General features: G+C 65.8%; 3 protein-coding genes across 10 annotated transcripts; 1 reads left to right on the top strand and 2 right to left on the bottom strand.

Moving 5' to 3' along the window:
- Positions 1-53: 53 nt before the first annotated feature.
- Positions 54-13,775, bottom strand: ACAP3 (ArfGAP with coiled-coil, ankyrin repeat and PH domains 3). Of its 3 annotated transcripts, XM_037146995.2 has the most exons (24): positions 13,572-13,770; positions 9,898-9,955; positions 9,251-9,370; positions 8,999-9,052; positions 7,900-7,958; positions 7,120-7,303; positions 6,665-6,709; positions 6,493-6,588; positions 6,329-6,403; positions 5,841-5,852; positions 5,171-5,283; positions 5,031-5,082; positions 4,777-4,877; positions 4,593-4,704; positions 4,157-4,365; positions 3,995-4,064; positions 3,785-3,879; positions 3,502-3,704; positions 3,239-3,343; positions 2,371-2,469; positions 2,045-2,268; positions 1,755-1,864; positions 1,559-1,669; positions 54-1,441 (listed from the first exon to the last, which is right to left on the bottom strand). In XM_037146995.2, the coding sequence occupies exons 1-24, from the start codon at positions 13,616-13,618 to the stop codon at positions 1,294-1,296; spliced, it is 2,502 nt and encodes an 833-aa protein (XP_037002890.2). In that variant the 5' UTR covers positions 13,619-13,770; the 3' UTR covers positions 54-1,293. The 3 variants fall into 3 exon arrangements, with proteins under 3 accessions (XP_037002890.2, XP_053516634.1, XP_053516633.1); XM_053660659.1 differs by lacking the exon at positions 2,371-2,469 and having other exon boundaries at positions 13,572-13,775; XM_053660658.1 differs by lacking the exon at positions 5,841-5,852 and having other exon boundaries at positions 13,572-13,769.
- A 321-nt stretch (positions 13,776-14,096) lies between these two features.
- On the top strand, positions 14,097-17,342 carry PUSL1 (pseudouridine synthase like 1). Of its 5 annotated transcripts, none has more exons than XM_037146887.2 (7): positions 14,457-14,583; positions 14,813-14,870; positions 15,008-15,195; positions 15,330-15,479; positions 15,573-15,743; positions 16,604-16,658; positions 17,036-17,279. In XM_037146887.2, the coding sequence occupies exons 1-7, from the start codon at positions 14,507-14,509 to the stop codon at positions 17,177-17,179; spliced, it is 843 nt and encodes a 280-aa protein (XP_037002782.2). In that variant the 5' UTR covers positions 14,457-14,506; the 3' UTR covers positions 17,180-17,279. The 5 variants fall into 5 exon arrangements, with proteins under 5 accessions (XP_053516523.1, XP_037002782.2, XP_037002780.2 ...); XM_037146885.2 differs by having other exon boundaries at positions 16,741-17,129; XM_053660548.1 differs by lacking the exons at positions 14,457-14,583; positions 16,604-16,658 and adding an exon at positions 14,097-14,171 and having other exon boundaries at positions 17,036-17,342.
- A 103-nt stretch (positions 17,343-17,445) lies between these two features.
- On the bottom strand, positions 17,446-27,678 carry INTS11 (integrator complex subunit 11). Of its 2 annotated transcripts, none has more exons than XM_053660545.1 (17): positions 27,502-27,678; positions 24,671-24,768; positions 24,153-24,226; positions 22,861-23,089; positions 21,212-21,310; positions 21,085-21,119; positions 20,693-20,831; positions 20,201-20,265; positions 19,751-19,940; positions 19,362-19,445; positions 18,911-19,000; positions 18,661-18,823; positions 18,434-18,541; positions 18,301-18,362; positions 18,085-18,227; positions 17,879-18,008; positions 17,446-17,757 (listed from the first exon to the last, which is right to left on the bottom strand). In XM_053660545.1, exons 1-17 carry the CDS (start codon positions 27,527-27,529, stop codon positions 17,446-17,448), a joined length of 2,049 nt encoding a protein of 682 aa, XP_053516520.1. In that variant the 5' UTR covers positions 27,530-27,678. The 2 variants fall into 2 exon arrangements, with proteins under 2 accessions (XP_053516520.1, XP_053516522.1); XM_053660547.1 differs by having other exon boundaries at positions 17,482-17,752.
- Between the last annotated feature and the right edge of the window lie 71 nt (positions 27,679-27,749).

The following is a 27,749-nucleotide window of genomic DNA, read 5'->3' as shown; positions in this document are numbered from 1 at the left end:
CGCCCCCCAGCTGAGACCGGGGAGGGAGGTGGGGAGCCAACGACAGGCCGCAGTGTGCGTGGCAGTTTATTACTGAGTGATCCAGGGTGGGCGGGCCCGCCAGCCTGAGGTGCAGGCGCGAGGCCCCGACAGGCAGTGGGGTGGGAAGGGGGGACAGAGCTCAAGCAGGGAGAGAGGAAGGAGTTAATTCTGCTCATTAGGGGTCACAGCCAGCAGGTGAGGGACTTGGGGGGCCCGGTCAGTGCCCACTTTGCCACCCATGGAGCCTCCTTGGGCAGCCTTTGCATAGTGACCAGCCGACTGGCCTTGGCCTGATCAAGGGCCCAAGTTGGGCAGAGGCTCAGCCGCTGCCCCAAGGCTCCAAGAACAGGGGGCGCAGGAGGCATCGTGGGCCCTGGGGAGTGAGCCGAGGGGCCCAGCCTGTCCCAGGGCCCGGCCTGTGCAGTGAGCGGGCAAGTAGGGGCAGAGCTGCAGGGGCCTCCCCTCGCAGCAGACAGAGCTGGGGTCAAGGTGCTCCTCCAGAGTCCGCAGAGGAAGGAGGCGAGAGGGGGCGAGAGCGAGGCGGGTGCAGAAAGCCCACCCGGTCCGTGAGAACGCACTGAACACAGGGTGCAGAGCGCCAGAGCCCTTCACGCACCCACTCTGAGCCAAGAGCCTCTGGGGAGTCAGGGGCCTGGTCCAGGGCCCACGTGGCCAGCCACGTGGCCTCCGGACGCCCGCGTCCAGCCAGGGCTGAGGCTCCATGCCAGATGCGCCCCCCAGCACCAGAGAAGCCCAGCCTGGACGCCGGGGTCACTAAGTGAGGTACACAAGTTGTTCCCTGGATGGGCTGCCCCTTCTGCCTTGCAGGGAGCTGGTGGCCAGCCACCAGCCTCAGGGCCTCGTGCAGGTGCTCTGGGTGTGTGCAGGAGGGACCTAACTAGCAGGTCACTATCTGGGGCAATAAAAGTGGGGGCACAAGATGACACAGGCCCCTGGAACAGAGGGGCACAAGGTGGCACAGGCCCCGAGGACGGGGGCACAAGGTGACACAGAGCCTTGAGGGTAGTTTGTGACAGGAGCACCCCAGGCTCCCAAGGAGGAGTCCACTGAAGATACAGGGTCCCGCATGGGGTGAGAGGCACCAGACGGTGCAGCACCTCTGGGGAAACGCGTGGCTTCAGAAGACTCAGTGCTGGGGCCCCTCCCCCAGCCCTGCGGTGCGTGGCAGTTCCTAGGAGGGCAGAGCAGGCTGCGGGGGTGGGGCGGGCCCCTGGACTCAGGACAAGGGCCAGGTGGCCAGGTCCACCCGCCCTAGCTTTCCTCCAGGTGGAGACTGATGAACTCCTGGATGCACCTGCGGTACTGGAGCTCAGTGGGGCTGCTGCCCGCCAGGGGGCCCGGCTGGCCCGGGGGCGCCTCAGCCTCACGCATCTCCTCTGCCATGCGCGCCAGACGGAGCCTGCAGGAAGCGTAGAATGAGGGCACCCCAGGCCCACCGCCCCGCCCACACGCGGCGCCCCGCCCACACGCGAAGTGCCCCGCCCCCCCGTCGCCCCCTTCCGGCCTGTGCGCTCACAGCGTAACGATGTCAGCATTAGCCTCCTGGATTGCGATGCTCAGCGGGTCCTGCTGCTCGTGGTCCAAAGCGTGCTGGTCGGCACCTCGCTTCAAGAACAGGCAGACTTGGCTGAAGGGCAGAGGAGACGGACGAGTTGGGGCACGCCCGGGCTGTAGGGTCTCAAAATTGAGGAGGAGGAGCACCTGTGACTTACCCGGTGTGGCCCAGGAGCGTGGCATGGTGCAGGGGCGCCCGGCCCCGGCTGTCTCTTTGGTTCACGTCCGCTCCGTTTTGCAGGAGGAATTCACAGATGATCAAAGAGCCCTGGAGAACGGGGGGCGCAGATCAGACTGAGCCCAGGGATGGCCCCTCCGAGGGCCCTGGGCACCCCCTCCGGACCAAGCCCCGTCTACTGCAGTGGAGAACAGGGTCCCTGTGGACAGCTCCCAACGGGGCTGGAAGACGCCAGCGCGCACCTGCGTCTGGCCGCCCAGCGCTGCTCACCCCGATCACGGCCTGCACCAGTGGCGTCTTGCCCTCGTCCTCTGTGTCTGCCCAGTTGACCTCGGCCCCATGGGCCAGCGCCGCGGCCAGCGCGGGGAGGTCACGAGTGCGCGCTGCACGGTGTGCTAGGAGTCCCGGGTGCAGCTCGCGCACGTCTGCCAGGCCCCAGGCCTCTGCCTCTCCGTCAGCCTCGCCGCCGCTGGACTCCTCCGACTCTGCACCCTCTGCGCGGAGGGGTGGGGCAGTCAGGGGTGCTGCCCTGCTCCAGGGCAGGGGAAGGGGAGGGTGGGGAGAGGCGGAAGCAGCGGTGGGAAGTGTGCACCCACCCTCCTCAGTGACGCTGTCCACCACGGAGCTCACGCCGAGGGCCAAGACGTCCGAGCTGCCATCGGAACTACCCCCTAAGCCACTGTCGCTGCTCAGACCTGTGGGGTCCGTGGGCAGAGGGGGTCCTAAGCATCCCTTACTCCTTTCCAAACCCCAACTGTCCTCCAGAGAATGCCCCTGGGGGCAGGACCAGCCCACACTAGGGAGCAGGGGGCACCCTGCCCAGGATGGGAGAAAAGGGGAGAAAAGTCACGGACAGCACCGGCCCCCTCCCCCCACAACCACCCTCAGGCAGGTCGAGCCCCAGCAGGACAGTGGGCGTGTGCAGGCGGTAGGTGTTCAGCTTTGTCTGTGGCCAGTGCATGCTAGCAGGTCACTGCCCAGTGATTGGGTCTTGTCCAAGCCCTGGAGATGGGGCCCAGGCGGCCCAATTCACCAAGGGCAGCCTTGGCAGAAGATCCCGCAGTCAGGGTTGGCAAAGCAGCGCCCTCTGCTGTCCATGGCCACCCCATCAGCCCTGCCAATCCTGGCGGAGGCCCCTGCCACCTGCCCACACTGCCTGGGAAGGCTCCAGACACACACCTGCATGCTCACTCAGATACACGCTTCCATGTGCACACACATCCCTTGAGGGTCGCAGCCTTGACCTTCAAGTCAGTGTGACCCAAAGCCCCTCGACCCACCATCCCAGCCGTACAAGATCAGCCTCCGAGGCACCAGCTCTGAGCCTGTCCCTCCAGCAAATACTGCCCGTGCTCCCAGGTCCCCAGCAAGTGGCCATGACACTCCCCTCCCCCAGTGAGCCACGCTGGGTCCAGGGGCGGGCTTGGGAGTGGGCAGCGGGGCCGGGGCACTCGAAGCACTTACTACGAGGACCGGCAGCCGCAGCCCCTGCATCAAAATAGGAGAAGAGGGAGTCCAGCTCGTCCGGGCAGAAGAGGGAGTCCCGACGGAACCTGCGCTCCATGGCGCCTGTGCATGGGCGGGAGAACCAGGGCCATCACGCCACGCACCCCTATGAGCCCTGCCTCCTGCCCGCTCAGCCTGACCTCCCAGACCCCGGGCTTTCCGGCTCACACCCGCTGGAGCCTGTCCCCAGCCCTGTCCAGGTGAGTCGACGGCTCCCCCACCTGAGGACAGAGCAGCCACTGAGGGTAGGACAGGCTCCATCCGGACCTTGCGGCGGGTGGCAGGCGCGCGGGGGGAGCTGTGGTGGCCCCGGCACTTCAGCGCCCGCCAGCGCTGCGGGGCCTCCCGAGCTGGCGTGGAGGGCGGCTTCCGCAGGAACCTCTTTTCCACGTACTTGTCCTTGATCCAGGCCTCCTTGTCCTGCCTGGACCCAGGGGAGCGTGAGGCCACACTCAGGGACGGCACTCGCCACAACCCTCCCGCTCTCTGCCGCGCCCACCTCACCTGGGGCTGCTGGCCGCGGGCTTCCTGCTGCCCAGCCCCTCGCACTGGGCTTCGTAGATCTGGTTCACGGTGCTGTTTCCCAGCTCACACATCAGCTAGTGGAGACAGGGTGTGCGGGCCGCAGCCCCAGTTCACAGACAGCCCTGGCTTGCAGCCCCAAGCCCCGACGCCCACTGCCCGGCCGGCAGCCTGCGGTGGCCCCTCACTCACCTTCAGCAGCTCAGGCTCCCACGAGTCCAGGGTCAGGGACCGCACCTTGGAGCAGTGGACACCCAGGCTCCTAGAGGGTGGGGAGGCCGGGGTCAGCCAGAGGGGGGCTCGGCCTATCACCCCTGCCGGCCGGCCTGCCCACCTGCCCCCCCAGGGACCCACCGGTGGATGCCGGAGCACTCGATGCACAGCAGCACGCCCAGGTTGATGCTGGCCCAGCGGGGGTCCAGCTGGCCACAGTCGCCACACTGGCCGTTGCCGGCCACGCTCTGCACGCGCTGAAGCACGCTCTCGCCCTTGGCGCCGCGCTCGCGGGCGTCCGAGGCAGAGTCGATGCTGCTTGTGGAGGGGGACGCCGTGCGATCCAGCCTCTGGGGCGGGTGTGAGGGGCCGCTCAGCCCGTCAGGAGCTCCAGCCCCCGTTCCCCAGCAAGCCTCCTCCTCCTCCCAGCCAGAGGTGCCAGCCCAGGGTAGGTCCCCGAAGCAAAGCCTGAGCACGCTCGTGTGCTGGTGCACTCACGCACCCACACCCACAATGCACACACACGCAGCCTGAGCGCTGAGCACACATGCGGCGGGCGCGGGCGGGCGGCACACACCTCGCCGTAGCAGCTGTCCGGGCTCTCCCGGTAGGCGGAGGCGATGCTGGCTTGCACGGCCCGGACCCAGGCCTGCCGCAGCTTCTCCGAATCAGCCTGCAGCATGCAGCTCCTGGGGGGAGGGGACGTCAGGCCGGGCAGGCAGGGGCTCCCCACCCGCCCCCGCCAGGCTGGGCCTCCTCACTTGGTGGGCGACACGACCTCAAAGCAGAACCTGCGCTCGATGTCCTCGCACGGCTTCACGGAACACAGGCGGAGGTCGTCCACCACCACGGTCAGCACGTCCTGCGGTCGGCACGTGGCAGCCCTTGCGTTCGGCACCCGCCCTGACCGCCCACTCACTGCGCTGCCCGACAAACCCAGGCCCCCTGGCCCCTGCCCGTGCAGGCGGTGGCGCCATCACTGCCCGCGCCCGCCCCAGGGCCCGCACACACGCACCTTCAGTTTCTTCTGGTAGACCAGCTGGCTGTTCTGGATGGAGAACCAGCGCCTGTGTGGGTGCACAGGCCAGGAGGGGTCAGAGGGGGCCAGCCGCAGGCCCACCCCACCTCCCTGCCCCCGCGGAAGGCCCCCCTCACCGGTTCCAGGTCTTGAAGGCGTTGCTGGCCCTCTTGAAGAGGTAGCCCTCCATCACCACGCCGCTGGGCGCATCCACGTCGAACTCCGCTTTGGGCTCATCATAAGAGAAGTCCTGGGGGGGTTGAAGCCGGGCCCCCAGTGAACGCCCAGCCTGGGCCTGGGCAAGGCCCCTGCCCAGATCCTCCTGGGGGCGGTCACCTCACATTGCCGCTGGGGCCCCAGAGCCCGGCTCCGCCCCCTCTCCCCCAGCCTATTAAAGACAGCAGGCTCTGGGATCAGGAAGGAAGCTGCCCCCCCAGCCTGCTCCCCCATTCATGTGGCCAGCTGGGCCAGCTCCCAGCTGGACAGAGCCCCGTTCACCAGGCCGGGGAGGCTCTGAGTGCCGCCCTGTGTGTCCGCAGTGGGAGAGGAGGCCCAGCCACCTGCTTCCCTGGCTGAGTGGGGCCAGGAAGGCACAGCTGCTGCCGCTCCCACGGGGCATGCGTCCCAGTTCAGCCCGGGTCCTTGCTGGTGCCAGCCACGGTTTACAGTGAAGTGCCCACAGGTGTCTGGGAGGCTGATGCCGGTGGAGGTGTCCTTGGTGCTGAAGGGCCTTGGGGTTGAGGGAGGGCAGAGGCCCCGCCCACTGGCCCTCCCAGACTCCCTCCTCATGGTGGGGCGCCCACTCACCTGCAGCAGCGTCTGAGTGGCAGCGCAGGTGCGGGGGGCGGGGGGGCGGGGGGGAGAGAAGAGAATGCCAGTAAGGCACAGCTTGGCCTCCAGCCACGCCCTCAGCCACGCCCTCAGCCACGCGCTCCGGGATTCTGAGACTGGCAGCACCTCCTGCTGCCCACCTCTCCCCTGGGCGGTGTGGGGGCGACAGTCTGACAGTGGGAGCCAGTGACGAGGCCCCTCAGGTTGCCACTGGCCTTGAAGGAGGGCCCAGACCCTCTGCCCGCCTCTGTCCTGACCTCTGAGCAACCACAGGGCCACCCCACCCCTCCTGCTCTCTCACCTCGAGGCCAGGGAAGAGGGGCAGGCCTTGGGGAAGGGATGGGCGTGTGTGTCCATGGGCCTTGCAGCTCGGTAGGATGGGGAGGGTTGGAGGTAGTGGCTTCTTGGGGTGCTCGCCCACCCCCACCCCCACCTCCAGCAGGGAGCGCAGGGCAGGGCCTCACCCGCTGCTGGATGGCCGCATGCCTGTGCTCCATCTCTCGCTTCTCCACTGCCGAGTCCACCACCAGCTGGTCCAGCTGTGGGGAGGGGCATCAGGGAGGGGAAGGGAGCTGCCCACCGGGGCCCTGCCCGTGACCCCTCCCCGCCCGCCGGCCCGCCGGCCCACCTCAGCCGCCAGCTTCTGCATGTAGGGGTCCAGCTGGTGCAGCAGGCTGTAGCCCTGCCGGAAGAAGCTGTGCTGGGCGTGCATGAAGGACAGCATCTGCAGGCGGGGGCACAGGTGAGGCCGCCGCCCCGGCCTCGTGGGCAGCGCCCGCCCACCCTCACCGGGCACTCACAGAGTCCAAGATCTCGAACTTCTTCTTCGCCTGGAGGACGTTGATCTGCCAGGGGACAGGGAGCAGGGGGCGTGCTGCGGTGGAGGCAGCCCACAGCCGGCCCAGCCACAGAACCCACCCAGGCCCCTCGGGGGTTCCCTGAGGCTGCAGCCGGCTCCCTGCCCCTGCACCGGGCCACGCCCGCCCCCCCAGGGCCCGGAGTCGGTGCACAGGGTCCCTCCCAGAGGCAAAGCCAGGGATTCTCACCCCAGCTCCCTGGCCTCCACCCCACAGCCCGCAGCCTCTGGTTTGTCCCAGCCCATCCCCACACCCGGGCCTTTGCCTGCCCCCTACCATGTCCCTTGAAGATCTGACATCGAAGGTTTTCTCAGACCAGAGATGCCTCCTGAGACCAGACCCCAGCCCAGGGCCCCCTCCCCCACTCCAGGGCCCGACACCCGTGCCCAGCTGCTGACCTGCAGCACATAGTCCAGCGCCAGGTGGCGGAAGCACTTGCGGGTGAGGGTCAAGGCACCTGTGGCCTCCTCCACCTCGTGTGGCCGGTGCCTCGGGGCCTGGGCATTCCGCACCAGGGACAGCTCCAGGTCCTCCCGCACTTTGTCAAACTGCTTCTTGGTCTCCTTGAACTTCCGCACGTCGCTGGGGGGTGGCGGGTGTCCCATCAGGGCTCCCAGGAGGGCCGAACGCGGGGTTTCCAGCTTCAGGAAATGCCCTCCCCGGGCTCCTGGCCACCCTCTGCACGCCCAGGCAGGGACCCCCTCTTCCTCCCTACCTGTCCACCCCCCACAGCAGCCCTAAGCCCCGCAGCCTTCGCACTGGGCACGCCCTCTCCTCCCTCAGCCCTCCTCCTCCTACCTAGGGCCCCCCCCCATCACCTCACTCGCAGGACCGGTCAAGCCTGGGGTGACCCCGAGCTTCAACCCAGACCCCAGAGTCGCACACCTGACCTCAGTGTGACTCCGCTCAGGGGCGCAGTGGGCACCCAACTGTGCACACCGGGCTCAGACCCCTGCCCACCCTGACTCTCTCGGTGGCCTCGCCCTCCCCTCCCCCCGCCCCCAGACCCTCTTCCTGCCCTCCAGCCCTGTCCCACTTCCAAGCTTTTACTCTTGCAGGGTCCCCCCCTCCCACCGCCCTGAGGCCCGTCCTGAGCAGGCCAGGACCCCCCAGATCCAGCACAGATGTGTCTGCTCCCCACTCTAGTGCTCATGCTGGACCCTCGCTCGGCCGCTCACTCTTTGATGAAGTTGTGGAGTTGCTGCCGCACGGACCTCTGGGCCTGGTCAAACAGGATCTGGGGGTGGAGGACAGCGGGGTGTCAGCCACCTTCCCCCACGGGACCCTGGGGGCCAGGCCCCGGTCCCTCACAGGTGAGTCCCAGGAACACTCCACCCAGCCCAGCCTGGGCCCCGGCCGGGCATCCCCGCAGACCTGCCCCACAGGGTGTGGCCCCCAGGCCTGGGCTGGCGCCCAGAGGCGACAGCTGTGACCACCTGCCCATGTCCCCTCTGGCTCCAGGCCAGACTAAAGGCCAAAGCCATGCCAGACGGGCCCCTGGAATGGCCCCATGGCACGCTGGCCCAACACACACAGAGCACCTGTGTGGTGACACCCCCGGCCCCCTGGCCCTGGGAGGCCACCTCAAGGGTGACGCCCTGAATGAAGCGGAGGGGGGGAAGGGGGGCTGGGTCGGAGCTGGGGTTCCTGAGGAACCAGGCCTGGGGGGTTAGGGGGTGGTCTCCGGGAGCTGGGGGCTCCCCACAGCAATTATGGGACCCAGAATCGGATCTGGCTATGTGGGGGGCCTATCTGGAAAAAGACAGACAGGGCGGGACAGGCTGTTCTGAGCTAGTTTATCTCTGAACTTCCCCTGCGGGGGGTAGGGCCTCTTGTTTGGTCAGGGCTCCGGCTCCCAGGCCCATGTCCGACCACCCACGTGTGCCTCAGGCCCTACTCCGTGTCCGTGTGGGGGGCACCAAGGCCTGAAGATCACCCAGACCCAGCCTGGGAGGCACTGAGGTCAGAGTTGTCCAGGGGCCAGGGGGTCAGCCTGGGAGACACTCCTGCCTGGCTGGGGGGCCCTGGACGACCCTCCAAGGCCTCCCCACCCTGTGGGGCAGGCACCTCTGCCCGCAGTCCTGGGCTGCATTGCCACCTCCCCCGTTCTCTCCACTGTCTGGCCCTCACCTGGGACACAGCAGAGAGCCTCATGATGTCCCCACCCCACAGACAGGAAGAACCGAAACATGGCCACCCTCCAAGCTGGCCCGCCAGCCAGTGGAGCTGCCTCGGACAGGCCCCCGAGCACGTCACCCCCACACTGGCAGGGCTTACCATGTGGTAGTTGACCATCTCCTGGAGGCTGTCTCCAAACCTCTGCAGACATTCCTGGGGGGCAGTGTGGGGAGACCCCTCACTCAGATGGGACAGCTGTGCCCCCGCCCAGTGGCCAGCACCACCCCGGCCACAGGCCACAGAAGCACCCCTGCCGCCCAGCCCAGAGGCCCACCTGCTCCCAGGGCCGGGGCAGCCTCGAGGGGCTGCCTGGCCGTGCCCACCCCTGACCAGGAGTGGCCGTCCCCTCACCGAGATGACTGTGTCGCCCTGGCACTGCTGAGACAGGTCCCGGACACCGCTCACAAAGAGTCTGTTGGCTGTGACGTAGGCCTTGCCAGCCTCAATCAGGCCACTGCACAGCTTCACCAGCTGCAGACGGGGCAGGGGCAACACCCAGGCCAACGGCTGTCACCGGCCCGCCCCACCGCCGAGAGGCTGGGGCGGCAGGGTGCAGCTCAGGGCCCAGCAGTGCCGGGAACACAGCTCCCCAGAGCAGCCCCAGGCCGGGAGGGACTGGACTGCCCGCCCCCCACCCTAAGCCCACTGAGCACTTGGCTGCACGGTGCCACCTCCCTGGGCCTTGGCTTCAGAGCAGGAGGTCAGAGCAGGACAGGACTGGGGCAGGCCTGTGGCCCTGGCCCAAAGCCAGCGAGACCAGCCACTGAGGGCGCTCAGGGGCGCCGCCCCTCCTCCCCCAGGCGCCCGCCTCAGCCCCAGCTTGGTCCCTCAGTGGCTGTCTCCTGCCCTGAAGACACCCTGGACGGGATCCGCCACACATGGGGGGACATACATGTGCAACCCTGGTGTGCCCACACACGTGCCCACACACACACAAACAGGTGGCTGGGTGTGAGGGGCAGAGAGTGGCCCGGGGCCCATGCACCCCAGCCCCTCACCTTGTCCAGTTTGGCCTCGATCTCGACCACATCTGTCTCCACCTCATCGATAGTTGCCCTGCAACGGGAACGGGGCAGCCGGGGTCAGCCTGCAGCCAGCCGCCTGGACCTCATGTCAGGCTGGGTCTTCTCCTCCCTGCACACCCCCTGAGGGGCTGCTGGGCTGCTGGTTGCCTGACCCTGCCCGCTGACCTGTGCCTCAAGGCCAGCAGGCAGGCCGAGAAATGGAAGCTGGGAGAGGCTGCCGCTGCCTGGGAGGAGGAGCCAGGACACGGACACAGGTCCAGCTGACTCCAGAGCTGCTGGGTACCCACCCGAACCCCCCGCCAGAAGAGGCCCAGTTGGCTGTGATGCCCCCTCTGGGGCCGGGCTGCTGCAGCCACCCTGGCGGGCAAGAGGTCAGACAAGCCTGAGGACCGAGGGAGGGGCTGGACCCCAGTGCAGGTGTGTACTCGGGGTAGGGGCGAGGGAGGCCAGCCCCCCTCCTGCCCAGTCCCGGGGCCCAGATGGACAGTCCCACCTGAGCCTGGTAGCCCCTGTGGCACACTTGTCTCAGTTGGAATCCAGGGCAGCAGAAGACCACTCTGTGATTTCCTCAGCACCGAGACCCCCAACTCCCCCAACCTCAAAACACAGACCAGCAGGTCTGCCAGGAGACAGGGCTGGGTCAGGCTTGGAGGAACCCAGTCCCCTGGGGCTGCCTGACAATGGGCCACCTCGGGGAGGGGAGGGTTAACGCATGACATCACCAGAGAAGCCTCGGACAGGAGAATCCCCGGAAGGCAGAGGCAGATGGGTCGGGCACGTGACATCCCCCCTCCCCTTCATGCTCCAGGAACAGGAAACAGAATAATCAGGCCAGGATCCTGGTGGGCCCCCCCCCCACTCAGCTGGTGAGTTGGGCCCATCTGGCCTCCTGCGGACAAGGGGCAACTGGAATGGGGCTTGAGCCCCAGGGACAGGTCTTGGGCAGGGTCAGGCAGAGGGAGGCGGGCAGGGGGAGGGGCGTGTCCCAGGGTTTCCCAGGCCCTGGGGGTAAGACCTAGTCCCTCACACAGGTTATAGCTCAGAATGATCTCCATCAGAAGCTGGGGAGGAAGGGGGATCACCCAGGGACCTTAGAAGGTCCCCACCAGCCACCTGGCAGGACACGGGCTCCTCTCTGAGCAGCACCCAGTCCTTCCTGAGGGGCTCAGGACACTACATTCCAGAGCAGAGATGGGTCGGGGAGGTTGTCTGCCTGGACCAGACGGGACCCAGGCCCCTGTGAGTGCCCCGCAGCCTACCCAGGACTGCCCTTCCCAACTGCCTGGAGGTGCGTCCTGAGGGGTGTGTTTCTGACAGCGGAGGCTGGGACCTCAAGGGCCCTGGCTCTGCTCTAGCCTCTCCCTTCCCCCTCAGAGGGTCCAGGAGCATGGAAGGACCGCCCACCCAGAAGAGGGTGCTGCAGAGGGACACACAGCTCTGCAGCCCCAGCCCAGCGAGTGCCCCAGGCAGCCGCCCAGAGGCTGCCACCCTGAGGCCTGGGCTCCCGGTCCCTGGAGTGCAGCAGGGTGAGGCTGCTCCAGGAGCCGGCTCTCTCTCCCTGGCCCCTGAGGCCTCCTCCCCTGCCCTCCCTCCAGGATTTCCTCAGCAGCTTGGAGGATGGGGAGGAGGGAGAGGCCAGTCCCCCCCCCAAAGCTGTGACTCAGTGCCTGAAGCCCCACCCACGGGAGTGGGTACCAACAACAAGGGGTGGGTGGAGGCCATAAGCCTGTCTGGAGGAGTCTGGACCCCTTAGCTACATGCATCTGGGGTCTCCCCAGGCCAAGAGTGCACAGGCAGGGTCCCTCCCCCACAGGGCTGAGGCCAAGGGCCCCACAGCACTGACCACATCCTCCTGGCCTGCCACACCTTGACCCACCCAGCCCAGGCCAACCTCCAGGAAGCCCAGGTTACAGCCTCAGCTGCACCTGAAGCTGAACAGACAGGGGCACCTCAGGGTTGCCTCAAACCCCCGCTAAACCTCAGCCCAACCCCAAAACCCTAAAACCCAGAGAGAGGCTTTTTCGGCCCAGGGTCCTGATGGGTCCACTGAGCACCTCCCCCAGGCCCCACTGGGCACTTTCCCAAGGGCAGCCCCTCCCTGCCAGAGGGAGCCGGTCAAAGCCACCGCACCCACTGCTGTGACACAGGCAGAACAGGCTGCCGTGGGAGGAAGACCGGGAGGTGAGTGAGGTGCCTTGACCCAGTCTGACCGGGCGAGGTGGGGAGGAGGAGCAGGAGGCTCGGAGGGCGGGGTCAGGGCAAGACCAGCGGCCCCCCCCCCCAGGACTGAGCCCCCAGCCAAGGCCCTGGCTACACCTCCCCCCAGCCTGGGTCCCAGAGGACAGTGGGCAAAGGTGGGAGCCCGGGATCATGAGTACCTCACATCCCCTCCCTCAGTCAGTCAGCAACAGAGGATGGGCAAACAGAAAAGGTCGTTGCCCACTGCTCCCCCCGGGGCCTGGGGCCACTTTCTGGGCGGACCAGACCCCTCACCCCCAGCCTCCCTGTGAGGGGGCAGGCCCAGAGGCCTGGGGCAAGAGTGACACTGGTGCCTCACTGCTGTGTGAGCACACACGGGCCCTCTGCCTGGTACCCCCAAGATCCAGCACACACAAGCAAGCACATGTGTGCACAGATGTGTGGTAGATGTGCTCCTGTGCCATCCCATGTGCACACATGCAACGACACAGCACACCCATGGACACACATGCAGAGATGTGTGTCCCGGTGCTGGCACACACATGAGCAAAATAACGCGTGTCTAGTGCCAACACTCACACCGGCATGATAAACACAGTGTGTGTGCACACCAAGAAGTGACACGCAACACATGCTTCAATCACTAGTCTTCATACACGTTGAGCACGCCAGCACAGGGGTGCAGCTTGCCCACGCCTTCACATCCAGGGTCTGGCACCTCAAGACGGTGCGGATGGACACAGCTCCCACGTGTGCACCTGGCACACAGGAGGTGCATGGTCACGGCAGATGTGAACACACGGTGGATGTGTGGTGCGCACAGGTGAACGTGGCTGCACCCCCACAAAGCCCTGAAAACACAAACCCAGGGCAGGCCCCAAGCCAGAACCTCCCCTGGAGCCTCCAGCCAGGTCTGCTCCGCCCAGCCCCCATCCCTCCCCTCTAGGTGCTGAGTTCACCCTGCCAAGCAGCCACCCCAGACCCTACATGTGGCTCCAGATGACTGTCCCCTCTGCACACTCTCGGCACACAGACCAAGACAGAATCCTGGGACGGAAGACCTATGAGCCCAGACAACCCTGGCCGCAGCAGGACTGCAGGGCTGGGAAGGGTCTCAGCCCTGTACAGGTGGCCGGCACGAAGGTGCAGACACAAAGCGGGGGTGGACACTCCCACGGAGAGGTGGCTAGCCGGCGGCAGCCCCGCCCCCACGCGCGCGCCCTCCGCGCGAGGTGACCAGCACAAGGGACGCCTTTTGTTCCGTCCCCTCGTCCCCAGGCGCTGCGGGCTTTGTCGGAGGCGGGGTCCTCCAGCTTCCGTCACTGGCTTCCCCGTCGGGCACAAAGGGGGCACCGACGCCCCTGCCCTGCGCCCACCCTCGGCCGCCCCGGGTGCCCCGAGGGGGCGGCGACACCGGCGCCCACAAAGGGCGCGCCCGGCGGGCGCACCTGAAGCGCGGCGAGTCCTTGATGCACTCCTCGAACTCCACCGTCATGGCTGCGGCGACGCGCGGCGCTCACTGGCACGAGGACCGCGGCGCCCGGAGCGGCATCCTCAGCCAGCCCGGCCCGCTCGTCCGCCCGCCCGCGCCGCGCTCGGCGCCCGCCCGCCCCGGAATGAGGCCGCGGTGCAACCACTCCGCCCCGCCTGTCACTGCCGGGGAGCGTCGCCAAAGTCCTCAGAGTGCGCGCGCCGCGCGCTGTCACCGCCGGGGAGCGTCACCAAAGTCTACCACCCGCGGGCGCCGCCCGCTGTCAACGCCAGGGAGTGTCACCAAACGCCCCTCCCTGCGGCCGCGGGCACGCCTAGCTCAGCCTTGATGCCTCAAGGTTCCACCTCCCTTCTTTCCTGGGCCACTCCACATCGGGAAGGTGGGGCGGGCTCAGCAACAGTGTGGAGTCTGAAGCTGTCGGTTGGGCCGCGGGGCGGGGATAGAGTACGGGCCCCGCCCTCTCTGGCCATCCAACCGTTGCGCAATTAGGGGCGTTTGCAAAACCTTCTATGCCGGAACATGGCCGTAGGACACGATCCGCCAGGATGCGGAGCGAGTGAGTGGGTGTGTAGATGGGCGAATGAGTGCAAGCACGATGGGGCGTGCAGGTCAGGCGCGGTTGTGAGAGCGTCTCCCGGGACGCCGCTGTTCGAATCGTGCCTACGCTTCCCGCAGTGGCTAGCACTTTGCACCCACTCCCTAAGTCTGACCCCGCCTTCGTTGCCCCCGCCCTCGGCGACAAGGGGTGGGAAGTGGAGGGCTGTAGGGGCGTGGTTAACGCAAAGGCGCAGACGCGGGAGCAACGGGGGCGTGGCCAGCTGCGTGCGCGCGCAGGGCCCACGTGAGGTCTCCGGCTCCACTAGGTGCTCCAGTGTTCTGTTCAGCCTGGCCATGGGCTCCGGCCTGGCTGCGGGTTCGGTGCGGGCGCGCTACCTCGTGTATTTCCAGTACTTGGGCACTGATTTTAAGTATGTCCCCCGGACCTCTTTTCGTGCTTGCGACCCCTACGCACAGTGCGGTGCCTCGGGAAGCATGGGAACTGGTCCCCAAGGGCAGCTGGCGCTTGAGGGAAGGGCGGGATCCGCCCGTCCGGCCTTGGACCTGGACCACAGGGATAAATGGCCCCGTTGGCCGCATTGGGTGGGGCCAGGGAGGGGCGGTATCCGCCCACTGATCTGTGCCCGCCTCTGCCCACAGCGGGGTCGCGGCCGTCAGGGGCGCCCAGCGTGCCACCGGGGTCCAGAACTACTTGGAGGTGAGCTCCGCCGGCCCGTCGCCTGGGATGGAGGAGGGCAAGCCCCGGGAGGGGCAAATGGGAGCCCCGCGCCTGTGGGAGCGCGGGCTCTTGGCCCCACGCTGCCCACCCCGCCCCCAGCGGCTCTGTCCCCGCAGGAGGCTGCGGAGGGGCTGAAATCTGTCCTGCCAGTGAAGTTCACCATCTCCAGCCGCACGGATGCTGGGGTCCACGCCCTGAGCAACGCGGCGCACCTGGACGTCCAGCGCCGCTCAGGCCAGCTACCCTTCTCTCCTGAGGTCCTGACGCAGGCCCTCAACACCCACCTGAGGCATCCTGCCATCCGGTGAGCACCCTCTTCTCTAACCCCCTGGAGGCGAAGGTCAGGAAGGACTTGGTGTCTGTGCAGCACTTTTGGGGGGTCAGTAGGTGAGATACCAAGGGGGGGTCATTCCTCTGGTGGCCCTACTTTGATTCCAGTGTCCTGAAGGCCTTCCGTGTGCCCAGTGACTTCCATGCCCGCCACTCCGCCACATCCAGGACTTACCTGTATCGCCTGGCCACTGGCTGCCCCCAGTACGAGCAGCTGCCTGTGTTTGAACGGAACCGATGCTGGGCACTTCGGGCAGAGTGAGTGTGGGCTGGGTGACAGTGAAGGGGACGGCTGGGGCTTGCCGGGGCCGCCAAGCTGGCCACTCCCTCACCACTGGCCTGGCTCTGCAGCTGCTTGGACGTGGCTGCCATGCAGGAGGCGGCCCACCACCTCCTGGGGACACACGACTTCAGCGCCTTCCAGTCGGCCGGCAGCCCGTCCGCCAGCTCAGTGCGCACGCTGCGCCGAGCGTCAGTGTCCCCTGGCCCAGCCAGCCCCTTTGTCCTCCCCCAGGAGAGCAGGTGAGGAGAGGCGGCCCACACGCCAGTCCTGAGGCTGGGGGGCTGGGCTGGATTCAGGCACCTTTCCCCGGTGAGGGCAGGGCGGAGGCATCACGTCCTGGGTACACGCTGGGGGGACGCTGGGCAGTTGGACGGTGCCCACGAACCTGCAGTTGCCCTCCCCCAGCCGGGGAACAGCGGATGGAGAAAGCTGCCCCTCTCTGCCCAGAGCTCCCTGCCTGTTGGGCAGATCTTGGCAGCCACTGAAAAGGTCGTGCGGACCAGTGGTTCCAGCCACAGGGCAGCTGCCGACTTCTAGAGCAGGGCGTCAAGCTCGTTTTCATTGGGGCCACATCAGCCTCACGGTTTCTTTCAAAGGGCCAAATGTAATTTCAACTCCTCAGCAGTTAAGGAATAGTTACATTTATACAGTCCTAAAATTATTTTGGTCCTTTGAAGGCAACCTTGAGGATGATGTGGCCCCCAGTGAAAATGAGTTTGACACCCTGTTCTAGAACCTTCCTAATTTGGGCCAAAACTAAAGGGAGGAGGCACTTCTGCACAGTCAGCCTTGGGCTCCTTACCAGGGCTCGGCTGGAGGCTTGGGTGTAGTGCATGAGCTGCCCCAGACCCAGTACCAGGACCTTGACCTTTCAGCCTGAGAGCCCCACCCCCAGGAAAGCCCTGCTGTCTATCCCTCTCACCCGATGGTGGTTTGGTTTCCCTGAAAGGATGGGCTGGTCGGTGCAGGCCCTGGTGTGGAGGGGAGGGATGGCACCAGTCAACACTCTTCCCAGCCCCCCTGCCCTGCCTTTCCTTTGGGATCAAACTGGGCTGGGGCTGCCCTATGGCCTGGACGTCACAGGTGCCCATATCCCCAGGAGGTTACAGTTCTGGAGCCTGGAGTTTGAAAGCCAGTCTTTCCTGTACAGACAGGTGGGCTCTGTTCTGGGCCCCCGGGGGTGGGGAGCAGGGGGAAGACTCGGGCCTCCGTGGCAGTCTTGGCCTTGGGTTGCAGGTGCGGAGGATGACGGCGATCTTGGTGGCCGTGGGGCTGGGGACTTTGACACCTGCTCAGGTGAAAGTGATTCTTGAGAGCCGGGACCCCCTGGGAAGGCACCAGACACGTGTGGCCCCAGCCCATGGCTTGTTCCTGAAGTCGGTGCTATACAGGGACCTTGAGGACTGTGGAGAGGAGAGGTGGCCCGGGAAGGCCCCTGCTTGTACCCTCTGATGGACCTCCACTCCAGGCTGGGTCCTTGCTGGAGAACCCTTGGCGGCCCTGGCGTCACAGCCCTCACCTGTCATTCTAGGAGCTGGGAGTCCAGCCTGTGCCCAGCAGGAAGACTTCAGGCCAGAGACCAATGGCCCAAAGGCAGGTGGCCTGGGGTGAGGTGCCTGTGTCCCTCAGGCCCATATCCCCCAAGTTCCCAAAGGGGCAGACAGTGGGGCCCTGAAAGTGAGCAGGGACCCCCTGCCCTCAGGAACCTATCTATAGGTCCTGCTTCCAGCAGCCCCAAAACTTCCGGCCTCGTGTTCTGCAGGGCCCATGGCACTAAAGCCAGAGATGACCCCCAGCTGCCCAGCCACGGTCAGGGCATGCCTGGCTCACTAGGCTAGGCCACTGGACCCTGCCCAGCTCTGCACACCCCATGCCCTGTGTGTGAAGCCGGGGCAGGTGCAGGGACAGGTGGGAGCACGCAAGCAGCCTTGGGTTCCATCTTCACTGGAGGTGAACATCCCAGCCCAGGAGTAGAAATAAAATGTGAAGAGGCCTCCAGGGGTTATTTATTTTTTCCGCCCAAACTGGCCACTTGGCAGGCATGTGACACTGGTGGTGTCCCCACAGATGAAGGCCATGGCCAGCTGGGGCTGCACATGTACAGAGGGATGACCGGGGCACAGACTGCGTCCTAGAGTACAAGACTGGTCCTCTGGCTGCGCGGCCGCTGCCATCAGCTGCCTCCGCTGGTGGCTGGGGGCAGACCCTTCTTGAGCAGGGACGTGAGGTAGCTGCCCAGCTCTTCATCCTGCACTGACACAGAGGCTGTTGCCCCACCCTCCCCACCCTCCCCCACCCAGGCAGCCCAGGGTGAAGGGGTGACCCCACTCATCCCGGCCACTGTCGGCTACAGGCCCTGGGTCCGGCCACACACCTGGTAGGTCCATGAGACAAGCAGCACCTTGGTGCCTGGGTCCTCTGAGTGAGCAGCAGCCTGGATGAGGATGGACTCCACAGTCACTGACCCGTCAGGGAGGTGCTGCACGCAGTGGTCCTTGAGGAGGCTGCAGGGACACGTGGTGAGCCCCACCTCGGGCCCCACTGCACCCACCCCAAGGGCCGGAAAGGGACAGCACCCACCCCTTCAGGTGGCTGTAGACGCGCACGGCGGTCTCCTGCTCCTTCCGTGTGTCGTGCAGGTGCACACGGCAGGTGAAGCGCAGCTGGTGCTCGGCCAGGCCCAGCTCCTTGAGGGCCTGCTCTGAGGACACCAGCCGGAAGTTCTGCAGGGCAGGGCAGGGACCGGTCAGGGAGTGTGGGGGCCCCACCCCCACCCCCGAGACCGCACACACTCACGCTGTCCTTCATGATGAGGGTGCCATGCAGGAGCCGGGGCTTTTTGGCATCAGGGAGCAGCCCTTCAGAGAGGAGCCGGGGTCAGAGCGGTCAGAGGGGGCTGCCCAGCCCCACCGGGCCCCACCTCTCGTACCCTGTGCCATCTCCCGCTTCAGCAGCCCCAGGGAGATGCCCACAGGGATGCTGGGACTCGTGGGCAGCGTCACTGTCTCGCCGTTGGCTGGCATGTAGCAGCTGACCCCTGGGCCAAGAGACAGATGGTGTCAGCAGGGCTACCGGCCCTGCCTCGCTGACCCCATGGGAGGGCCCTCTCCCCCCAGCCCTGCACCAGCCCCACCCCCTGCCGCCTGGGCTGCCTACGGAACTCCTGCTCGATCTTCTGCTTCAGGAACTCCATCTTCTTGGCCTCGCCGTGTACCAGCAGCACGCTCTCGGGCTCCGCCTGGCCCACCAGCTGCATGATGCCCTTGGCATCCGCATGGGCGCTGAAGGACATGTACTCCACCTGCATCCGGACCTCCAGCTGTGGCGGCACAGTGCACAGGGGCCATCACTACCCACCCGAGAGGGGCTGAGGAGCCCAGAGGGGCTGGGGGAGGGTGGCACTCACCACCTGCCGCCCCTCCATCTCCAGCTTGCGCTGCCCACTGAGGATCTTGTGGCCCACGGTGCCCTGGACGCAGTAGCCGGGCATGATGACCTGCAGGGCAGAAAGGGACAGAGCTGGTGGCCACTTGCGTGGCTTCCACCCCCTGCCCCAGGGCTTCCTCGTGGGACACCCGACCTCCCCTCTCTGCTCCTCCGAATGCTGGGATGAGGCCCCTTCCCGTTCCCCCGAAGGCCCAGGCCTGAGTATTGTGCCCCCTGCCTAGGAGGGAGCCCTGACTGGTACCAACTGGCAGGAACAGAGAGATGGTCCGACTGCCTGGGTCCGACGCCAGCTGAATCACGGGGTGCTCTCCTGACAGCCACAGCGTCCCCAGGCCAGGGAGCCCCTGCGCCCAACCTCCGCCCAACCTCACAGGCCCTCCAAAGAGTTGTTCCGGGACCCGCACCCTCACCATGTTCTTCTCATTCCCTGCCCACTTCCGGAAGATCTGCAGGGACTGCCCGGCGTGCAGCATCCCCGGGGTGGCAAACACAACCTGGCAGGCGGTGCAGGGGGCGCGGTTGGGGGTCAGGGCAGTCCACCCCCTGGCCACACCTGGGAGCACCAGGCTCACAGCAGGCCCAGCCCCTCCCTGCCTTCCGAGTCTTCTGCCGCACCCGCCGCGCCCCCTCCCACCCTGTGTGTGGGGGCACGGGGGACGGGACACTGAACACTCCCCAGACATGAGGGAAGAACGCGCATGCGGACACCAGGCACTGGCCTGGGCCCCGCCCTCGGAGGCGCACCTGGGCTGCAGCCAGCGCAGACAGCCGAGCCCTCCCCTCCCTGCCAGGGCCTCACCATTGGACCCGGATTGTCGGCAAAGGCTCGGTCGAAGGCCTTGATGTGCTTGAACTCGAACATGTTCCTCTGGACGAAGGTCTTCCGGATCTTCTGGTTGGTCCAGGTGATGAAGAGCTTGTAGTAGTGATTGGCCTTCTCCGTCAGCCCGGTGGAGAAGTAGATGGGGGCCTTCAGGTTCATGCGTTCCCTGTGGACGGTGCGGGGGCCGCCGTGGAGGAGCCGTGGGGCGGGCCTGGCTGGGTCCTCCCCACGCCTGCGGCCCAGATTGAGGCCAGGGCCCTCGGCCTGCTTTCTCCTGTATGCCGTGCAGCTGACGTGTACAGAGGACGGTGCCCGTGTACCATCACAGGCCCCCAGGCCCAAGTGGTGCCCGCATGGCCACTGGGCACCCCAGTCTCTCCTGCCCACTCAGGCAGAGCTCCCGGAAGCCGCCCCAGTCACACCTACCAGAAGGTCTCCAGCAGAATGCAGAGCTCCTGAGCGCGGCCCAGTGCGAACACGGGGATCAGCACCTGCAGGGCGGGAGTCCGAGGCTGCTGTGGGGGGAGCCCCTGGCCACACTGCCCCCCAGGTCAAGCCCACATCTGAACAGCAGGTGGCAGCTGTGCCCAGTGGCCACCTTCTCAGGCAGCAGCTGCTGTGAAGACCAGCCTTGTGGCAGCTCTTATGGCCACAGGCCAGTCCACTGAGAGGTCTCAGCCAGGCCTCCCCCAGAGCTGGAGGCCCTACACCCGCTCCGTCTCCACTCCTGCCTCCAGCCTCAGTCTACCCAGGTGGAACCCTGGTGGGCGCTCCAGCCAGCTGTGTGCTGGGACCTGAGACACAAGGGGAGTCAGCACCCAGCAGGGCCAGAGAGTGCTCCTCTTCCCAAGGCTCAGCAAGCCCCCTCCCTGCACCCCGCCTGCATGGCCCACAGCCCCCCTCTGGCCCCATTGGTACCTTCCCGCCACGCTCCACAGTCTCATGGACCTTCTTCAGGAAGTCCCGCTCTCGGCAACGCTTGGAGTCTCGGATGGTCGTCGCGTACGTGGACTCTGTGATCAGCAGGGTGGGCCGGCACTTGTCAATCCAAGCGGCCCTGGAACAGAGTGGGCCCAGGGCACGGTGCTGTGGGCAGAGCACACAGCAGGGAGGCTTTCCGGGATGGGCCCCGCCGCAGCCACCCTGCACAGCCCAGGCAGCACTCGAGGGCAGACGAGGCTGAGGCTCTGCCTCCCACAGGGGACGCAGGGTCGGTGCTCAGGCCCCTGACACACCCGGAAAGGTCAGTGCACTCTGGGGCAGGGGCGGGGCTCTGCAGGACGGAGCCAGCCAACACCCCTCCAACTCACCCCAGGTGTCGGTCCGGGGTCATGTTGTAATCGCCCTGCGGAGGAGCAGTGTTAGGGAAGGTGCCTCTGGTCCCCACCCAGGAAGGTGCCTCTGGTCCCCACTCCAGCGCCCAAGGGCCCCACTCACTGTGTAGACCACCGACTCCGAGCCCACTTTGATCTGGAACATGGCGGCCCCCAACACGTGGCCTGCGTAGTAGGCCTTGATCTGCAGTTCCTCATCCACCTGGCGAGGGGGAGGACACAGGTAGATGACATCATTCCAAGTCCCTCCTCATCCCCTCATCTGTCAGATGACATTCGGTTTTCAAGCAGAAGCAACTCAGCATGAGATAGACAGCAGCCTGGAGGGACGGATGCGGGGCGGTCACGTGAACAGCACCCCCACGCAGGTGAGAAGCCACAGGGTGAAGGATGCAGGCAAACAACCAGCAACTATTTTCAAAGAGTGGAAGTCCTAAAACCATGAACTATAATACCCTGAATTAAGAATTCAACGGAGAACACTGACGGCACGTGAAACACAACCGGGAAATGGCAATGACCTGAAAAGCCGGTGCAGGACAAAGCACAGAAGGACAGGATGGCGGAGGCTCAGGGGAGCCAACGCCTGGCTCTGCTGAGAGCCCCAGGCTGTGGGACTGGAGCCTGGTGAGAGACGGCCGCTGCAGCTCCCGGGCCCGACCGCCGCGGGGGCCCAGACACCCTCTCAGGTGTACTCAGAGCGTTGAGAGGGAGTCACTGCCAACCTCGGACGCTGCATCTAATGGAAAAGGCCGGGGGGGGGGGGGCAGGGGGCGGAGCTAGCCTGGTGGCAGACAAGGGTAAACTGACGTTCAGCTCCAGCAGATCCAGGCTGGCGTTCTCAGGCGGAAGGTGAACTGCCCCAGACGAGAAGTGGGGATCTGGCAGTCGGCGGCAGCAGGAGTGGAGAGGGACACCGGCGCAGCCCTGCCCTGCCCGGCTCACGGCGACCGGGGGAATCAACACAGAAACATCAGCCTGTGTCTCGGACGGGGCTGTGGGGGCAGTGCCCTGAAGGGGCTGCAAACACTGGGAGCCTGCACCTCAGATTTCTGGGGTCGCAGATGCGGCTGGTGGTCTCCACCACTCTGACAAGCACAGAGCACATTGTTCCTAGCCAAGCAAAAGGAGAATTCTAGAATTCCTAAGAGACTTTCATAATTTATCTTTAGAGCGGGGGACAGAGAGTGAGAGGGAAAGAAACACCTGTAGGTTGCCCTCACACCCCCCGACTAGGGACCTGGCCTCCGGCCCAGGTGTGTGACCTGCCGGGAGTCCACTGAGCCGCACAGGTCAGGGTGAGAAACAGAACTTTTCAAGGAGCAGGACAGTTACGGGAAGCGAACGGAGACAGCCAAGGCCCAGTGACCCGGTGAAACTCGGAGTCCAGAGGACAGGGAACCAGGCCGGGCTCGGAGCCCTGACCCCACAGGCCGCCCGTGCACACCTGGCTGAGGTGGGGCAGGTGGGAGTGGGGTCGAGCGCCAGCGGGAGGAAGAGCCCCAGGACGACGAGCAAGCGAGTCACACCGACAGGAGACGTGACCAGGACGAGACGACCCAGACGTGCAGGCACCTGACCACTCGCGGCACCCACAGACGGACCCCCGTCTCCGACGCAGGTCACCCAGCGGCCCCTGCCCCCTCCCCGACCCGCACACAGCCTCACCCAGACGGGCCGGACCCGCAGCCCAGCAGCAGCACCCAGTCTCCGCCGCCCCGGCAAGCACAGCACCACACTCGGGGGCCTGACCTGCACGGTCTGGTGGAGGTGGACGGCCACCACCTTCTTCATGCAGTCCTTGATCATCTGGGAGGTGAAGAAGTTGGCCTCGCCCTTCTTGTCCACGGCGATCTTGCGGTAGTCCTCCAGCAGGATGGGGCAGATGGCCTGGGTGGGGTGCGTCATGTAGACGGGCCCGTCGTAGCCCACCATCTCGCTGAAGTAGGGCAGCGCCCCGCAGTGGTCCAGGTGGAAGTGGCTGGGGGCGCAGCACGGTCAGCCAGCCGCTGCGCCGGCCCGGCCCCTCCACGCCAGCACGTGATTTGGGCCTCACCGCCTGCCCGCCCGCCCACTGAATGCTCCGTGGCCCCCTCGCTGCACTGAGGACTGAGCAGACAGACGGAAACGGCTGTCTTCCTGGCCCTCCCAGCCTAAACACCTGGTTTAGCAAGAAGCAAGTGGACATTTAAATGAGTATCAGATGGGTGACATGCTCCTTGAAGACACAGAAAGCAGCTACAGGGACAGTGTGCCAGGGTCGCCATCTTTGGTGGGTGGCTGGGAAGACCCCATGGCACGTGGACCGGAGCGGGACGAGGCCTGGAGCGGCGCTGGGCAGTGGGCTCAGCGGTTCCGTGTCGCCCACAGCTGACAGAGAGATGGGGCCGAGCCCTCGTCTTAGAAGGGGTGGGGCCAAGGCAGCCTCAGCAGCTGAGGGGGGGGCCACAGCACACGGCAGCTGCAGCTGGGGCGCCTGCAGGAGGCTGTTGTGGTCACGCAGGCCGGGGTTGTGAGGGCTGGGTCCCCGCACAGCCTATGACTGGCAGTGGGGCCCAAGGGGGTGAAGGGGCCATCCGGCCAGGTGGGGGGACCTGGGCGCCAGGGGCAGGATGTGCAGGGCCTTCTGGGAAGGCCTTTGGCGACCAAGGACTGGCGGAAGGTGGGGGCGGTCATTGCCGCAGACAGGCCCACATAGCCTGCCATCTAGAGACAAGACACAGCCTGACCTGCCTGAGGAACCTGGGCTCTCATTCCGGACGTGGCGGGCAAAGCGCTCCCCGCCCCTCCCCCACAGGTGGCACTGCAGCCCCCCCAAAGGTCAGCACTGCACACCTGCGAACACACACAAAGGTCCAGCATGGCACCGGTGAGGGGCGGGGCGAGCCACAAAGGCAACTGGGAACAGAGCCCGGGCCAGTGACGCCCGCGGCCTGCAGCTTCCACAAGCCCTGCGCCGCTCTCCCAGGCTCCGGAAGGTCCCGGAGGCCGGGTGGCTTCAGCTGGCGCAGCGCTGGCACCTGCAGCCCTGGGACCGGGCTCACCTGATTATGACGCAGTCCAGGAAGTCGGTCAGCCGGCCGTTGCGCGTGATGTAGGAGAAGTCAGGGAAGCGCCTCTGAGAAGTCGAGAGAGAGCATCAGGGCGCGGTGGCTGCCCGGGTCCCCAGGAGATGGGAGGGACAGCCAGCACGCCAGCTACCTCGTCTGGGGGCTGCCCCGGGTCTGCTGACTGCTGGCAGCCCCGAGGGCACAGGAGGGGGTCCGAAGCCAGAACCAGTAACCCAGCCCAGCCTGGCCCACATAACCCTGCAGACCCCCACGAGCCCCTCCATACAGGCCCCCCCTTGCAGGGCACCCCGCCTGTCACGTGAGGGTCGGTGGTCCCCAGGAATGCCGCGCTGCCGGGCCCACCGACACCCCACCCTGCCCACGCGCCCAGCCCAGCCCCATTCCACAGGTGGGAGCCAGAGGCTCTGAGTCCTGCGTCCTCCATGTGGAGCAGGCTGGGTGACGGCCCCCTGCCCCCCGGGTGCCTCCGGGCAGCCCCCCCACAGGCTCACGTCATCGTTGAAGCCCATGTGCATCCCGCAGTCCAGCATGACGTTCTTGCCCCCGATGGAGACCAGGATGCAGCTGCGGCCCACGTCCTGGCCGGCCCCTGCAGGGACAGCAAGTGAGGTGCTGCCACACCCTCCACCCCTCCCCCATACCCCACCCTCAAGGCCAAGGCCCAGCTGCTTGCCCCAGGCCCCCACTGGGCATTCTAGGCCCCTGGCCCCGCAGACCCCTCAGTGGGCTGGAAGCAAGCCCGTGGCTGCTGTGTGATACCACGGGAGGCAAGGACGTCGCCACCTCCACAAGCAGCCGGGAAAGGAAATGCAGAGGAACGAAGTGCTGAGTCCACGGCCTGAGTGCCCTGCCCCGCTGTGCCTCTGGCACCAAGGTCAGACGGAAGAAGGTCGCAGCCCACCTGCCGTGACCTGCCCATGCCCTCCAAGACCCAGGGCTGAGGACTGGGTGCTGGACTGTAGTTCCAGCACCAACAGAGGCAGTCTGGCACTCCGTGCCCCCCCACCGAGACCCGGGGGTGGGTCATGTCAGGGCTGTGGGACTCCTCCCCCAGAACCTACCCCCCCCAAGAGGTGGCAGGCACCTCCTTGTGGTGCCACCAAGGCGCCCCATGTGGCTTCAGGGGAAACATGCCCCAGCTGCCCAGCAATGACCAACTACAGTGACAGACCCGGACCCAAGTTTCAGTCACATTCCTGACTGCCACAGTGTCCAGCTGCTGCAGCCCCAGAAGGGCCCGACCTGGCCACCTCCTACGGCCACCTGGGGTCTCCTTGGCCTGCCGGATGACAACAAATGGCCTGCTTCCCACCTTGAACCCTCTGAGCCTCCCCTTGCCAGCCACCTGACCCTCTGCTGGCACCACACAGGCCAGGGTGACCAGGCCACACCCAGAGTGGGATGGGGGCTGGTCCTCGAGAAGCCTGCTGCGCACGACGATGGCAGAAGGCTGCCGAGAGCTCTGCCCCAGGCAGCCCAGCCACAAGTGGCGGCCTCGCGGTCTCCCACGGGCCTGCTCCTGTCCCCACCAGCACGTGCCTCCCTGTGGTGCCTCCAGTTCTGGAGCCAAACCAGCTCAGAGGTCTCCAGGTGTGTGGGCAAAGGAGGGCCACCCCCCCTTTTTTTAGGACTTGATCTATTTTTAGAGAGAGAAGGAGGGAGAACAAGAGGAAGAGAAACATCAGTGCGGCTGCTTCTCACGAACCCCCTACTGGAAACCTGGTCTGCAACCCAGGCCTGTGCCCTGACTGGGAATCGAACTGGTAACCCTTTGGTTCACAGGCCGGCACTCAGTCCACAGAGCCACACCAGCCAGGGTAGGCCTTTTTTAAAGTCGACACGAAGGATGTGAAGCCACATAAGTTAAGAGAACAATCCCCGCCACGCACATGGTTCCTAAGCGTGGGGCCAGGGGCAGCCTTCTGGATCCCTGAACCCAGCTCTTAGGCACTGGCCGCCTACCCCCAGCAGAAACCACCACAACCTCAGGCAGCAAAGACGGTGGCTCGAGCTGGGCTGGAGACGTGCGGGTCAGACTCCAGGGCAGACAGGAGGGCCCGGGCTCAGGAGTAGGCCAAGGAGGCACCCTGTCTGCAGGAGCCCATGTTCCAGGACAAGGAAGCAGATGACAACTGTGCAGGCAAGACACACTGAGTGCACCAGCTAGAGATGAGTGCCAGGGAGGCACACGAAGGGGACAGAGAAACACCCACGACCGTGACGGGCTTAGGGCTTCCAAGCAGGGTGGAGAGGGATGGCAGCGGGGAGGCAGGTGCGCAAAGGCCCTGTGGCCAAAGTGATTTAGGAGACTCTCTGTAACTGGCCCAGGTGACCAGGAAGCCCGCAAAGCAGAAACTGGCAAAGGGAGACAGCGGAGGAGTCCTGCTTCGGTGGTGCTGAGGCTGGGCGACCCTGCGGGTGCACCCAGGGGCAGACCTGGGTAATGGGAGCAGGAACAAAGACTGTTTAAGAAAAGTACGTGTTGGAAAAAAAGCCAAATGGAGAAAAGGGCTGGAAGGAGAGTTGGGTGCTACAGCGGCCCCAGGGGCCACAGCAGCCAGAGGGAAGCCTGTGCCGAGAAACATGACAGGCCCTGGGCATGACAACTGTAAGGTGGGGTGGGATGTGGGCTCTGACCCAGCAAGGGCAGGGGCGTTCGCGGTGTAAGGCAGCTGTCACCAGCTCAGCGTTCCCACTTAGGGGCGGGTGAGCTTTTGGAGAAAAGCTCTCACCAAGAGGAGGGACAGGAAGATGCGTGGGGCACCTGGATGGGAAGATGCTCCCAACACACAGCCCTGTGAGGAGGCAGGAGCCGGAACAGCGCAGGGGGTGTGTGCAGGAAAAACTCCCAGAGAAATAGAAGGTGGCCGCCAAACCGGCAACCACGTTGTTTCTGGGACCCTGGATTCTGAGTGATCTTTCCTTCCTCAAACTGTTCTGGACTGTTCAGCCTTTTAAAAGTTGCACGTGTGTGTTTTTCCCAAGAGCAGACCTATTTTTTTTTAACGTTGCAAAGATCAGGGAAACCGCGGGCTTAGCTGAGGTCGGACGGCCAGGCCGGGTGGGTGGGAGGCTGCAGGGGACCCTGGCGCGAGACACGAGGAGGGGGAAGGAAGGAAGGGGGAGGAAGCAGAGGCCGGGCGGGATGGGGGCAAACGACTGCAGCCTCGGTCCACGTACTAAGAGACGAAAACGTGGTGGCGGCGGCACCCAGAGCCCGCTGCAGGCGATCTCGCCTCAGGTCGCTGTTAGGAAAACCGGAGATACAGCACAATAGCGACCAGGACCCAACCCCGGGGCCCGCCCAGCGCTCCCCACTCACCTAGGGGTGTGACCCTGATCTCGGGCATCCTGCGCTGGCTCACTCCCAGGCCCCGTGGCCTCTACGTTCCCTGGACACGCCACGCACAACGTCGCGGGACCAAACCCAGGGCCCAAACAGCAGGCGAGCTCTGCTCGCGCTCACTCACTACGCAAACGCAGACCCAACAGCGGCAGCTTCCGGTGAGCTTGCCGGAAACGTAGGCTGCAGGTCTGGTCTCTTGATTGGGCAGCGGTCAACCAATCCCG

The sequence above is a fragment of the Artibeus jamaicensis genome, unplaced genomic scaffold (genome assembly GCF_021234435.1).
Source record: "Artibeus jamaicensis isolate MK-2021 breed Jamaican fruit bat unplaced genomic scaffold, CSHL_Jam_final scaffold_847, whole genome shotgun sequence".
Classification (NCBI taxonomy): Eukaryota; Metazoa; Chordata; class Mammalia; order Chiroptera; family Phyllostomidae; genus Artibeus; species Artibeus jamaicensis.
Note: the sequence above shows the minus strand (reverse complement) of the source record. Positions and strands in the feature narration are given on the sequence as shown.

Coding starts and splice junctions, on each gene's coding strand:
- ACAP3 (XM_037146995.2), bottom strand. CDS start 13,618: ATGACGGTGGAGTTCGAGGAGTGCATCAAGGACTCGCCGCGCTTCAG. Junction 9,371..9,897: donor TCGAGGCCAAACTGGACAAG/GTGAGGGGCTGG, acceptor CCCCGTCTGCAG/CTGGTGAAGCTGTGCAGTGG. Junction 7,959..8,998: donor AGATGGTCAACTACCACATG/GTAAGCCCTGCC, acceptor CTCCACCCCCAG/ATCCTGTTTGACCAGGCCCA.
- PUSL1 (XM_037146884.2), top strand. CDS start 14,507: ATGGGCTCCGGCCTGGCTGCGGGTTCGGTGCGGGCGCGCTACCTCGTG. Junction 14,584..14,812: donor TACTTGGGCACTGATTTTAA/GTATGTCCCCCG, acceptor CTCTGCCCACAG/CGGGGTCGCGGCCGTCAGGG. Junction 14,871..15,007: donor GGGTCCAGAACTACTTGGAG/GTGAGCTCCGCC, acceptor CTGTCCCCGCAG/GAGGCTGCGGAGGGGCTGAA.
- INTS11 (XM_053660545.1), bottom strand. CDS start 27,529: ATGCCCGAGATCAGGGTCACACCCCTAG. Junction 19,446..19,750: donor CCGACAATCCGGGTCCAATG/GTGAGGCCCTGG, acceptor ACCGCCTGCCAG/GTTGTGTTTGCCACCCCGGG. Junction 18,542..18,660: donor GAAGATCGAGCAGGAGTTCC/GTAGGCAGCCCA, acceptor CTCTTGGCCCAG/GGGTCAGCTGCTACATGCCA.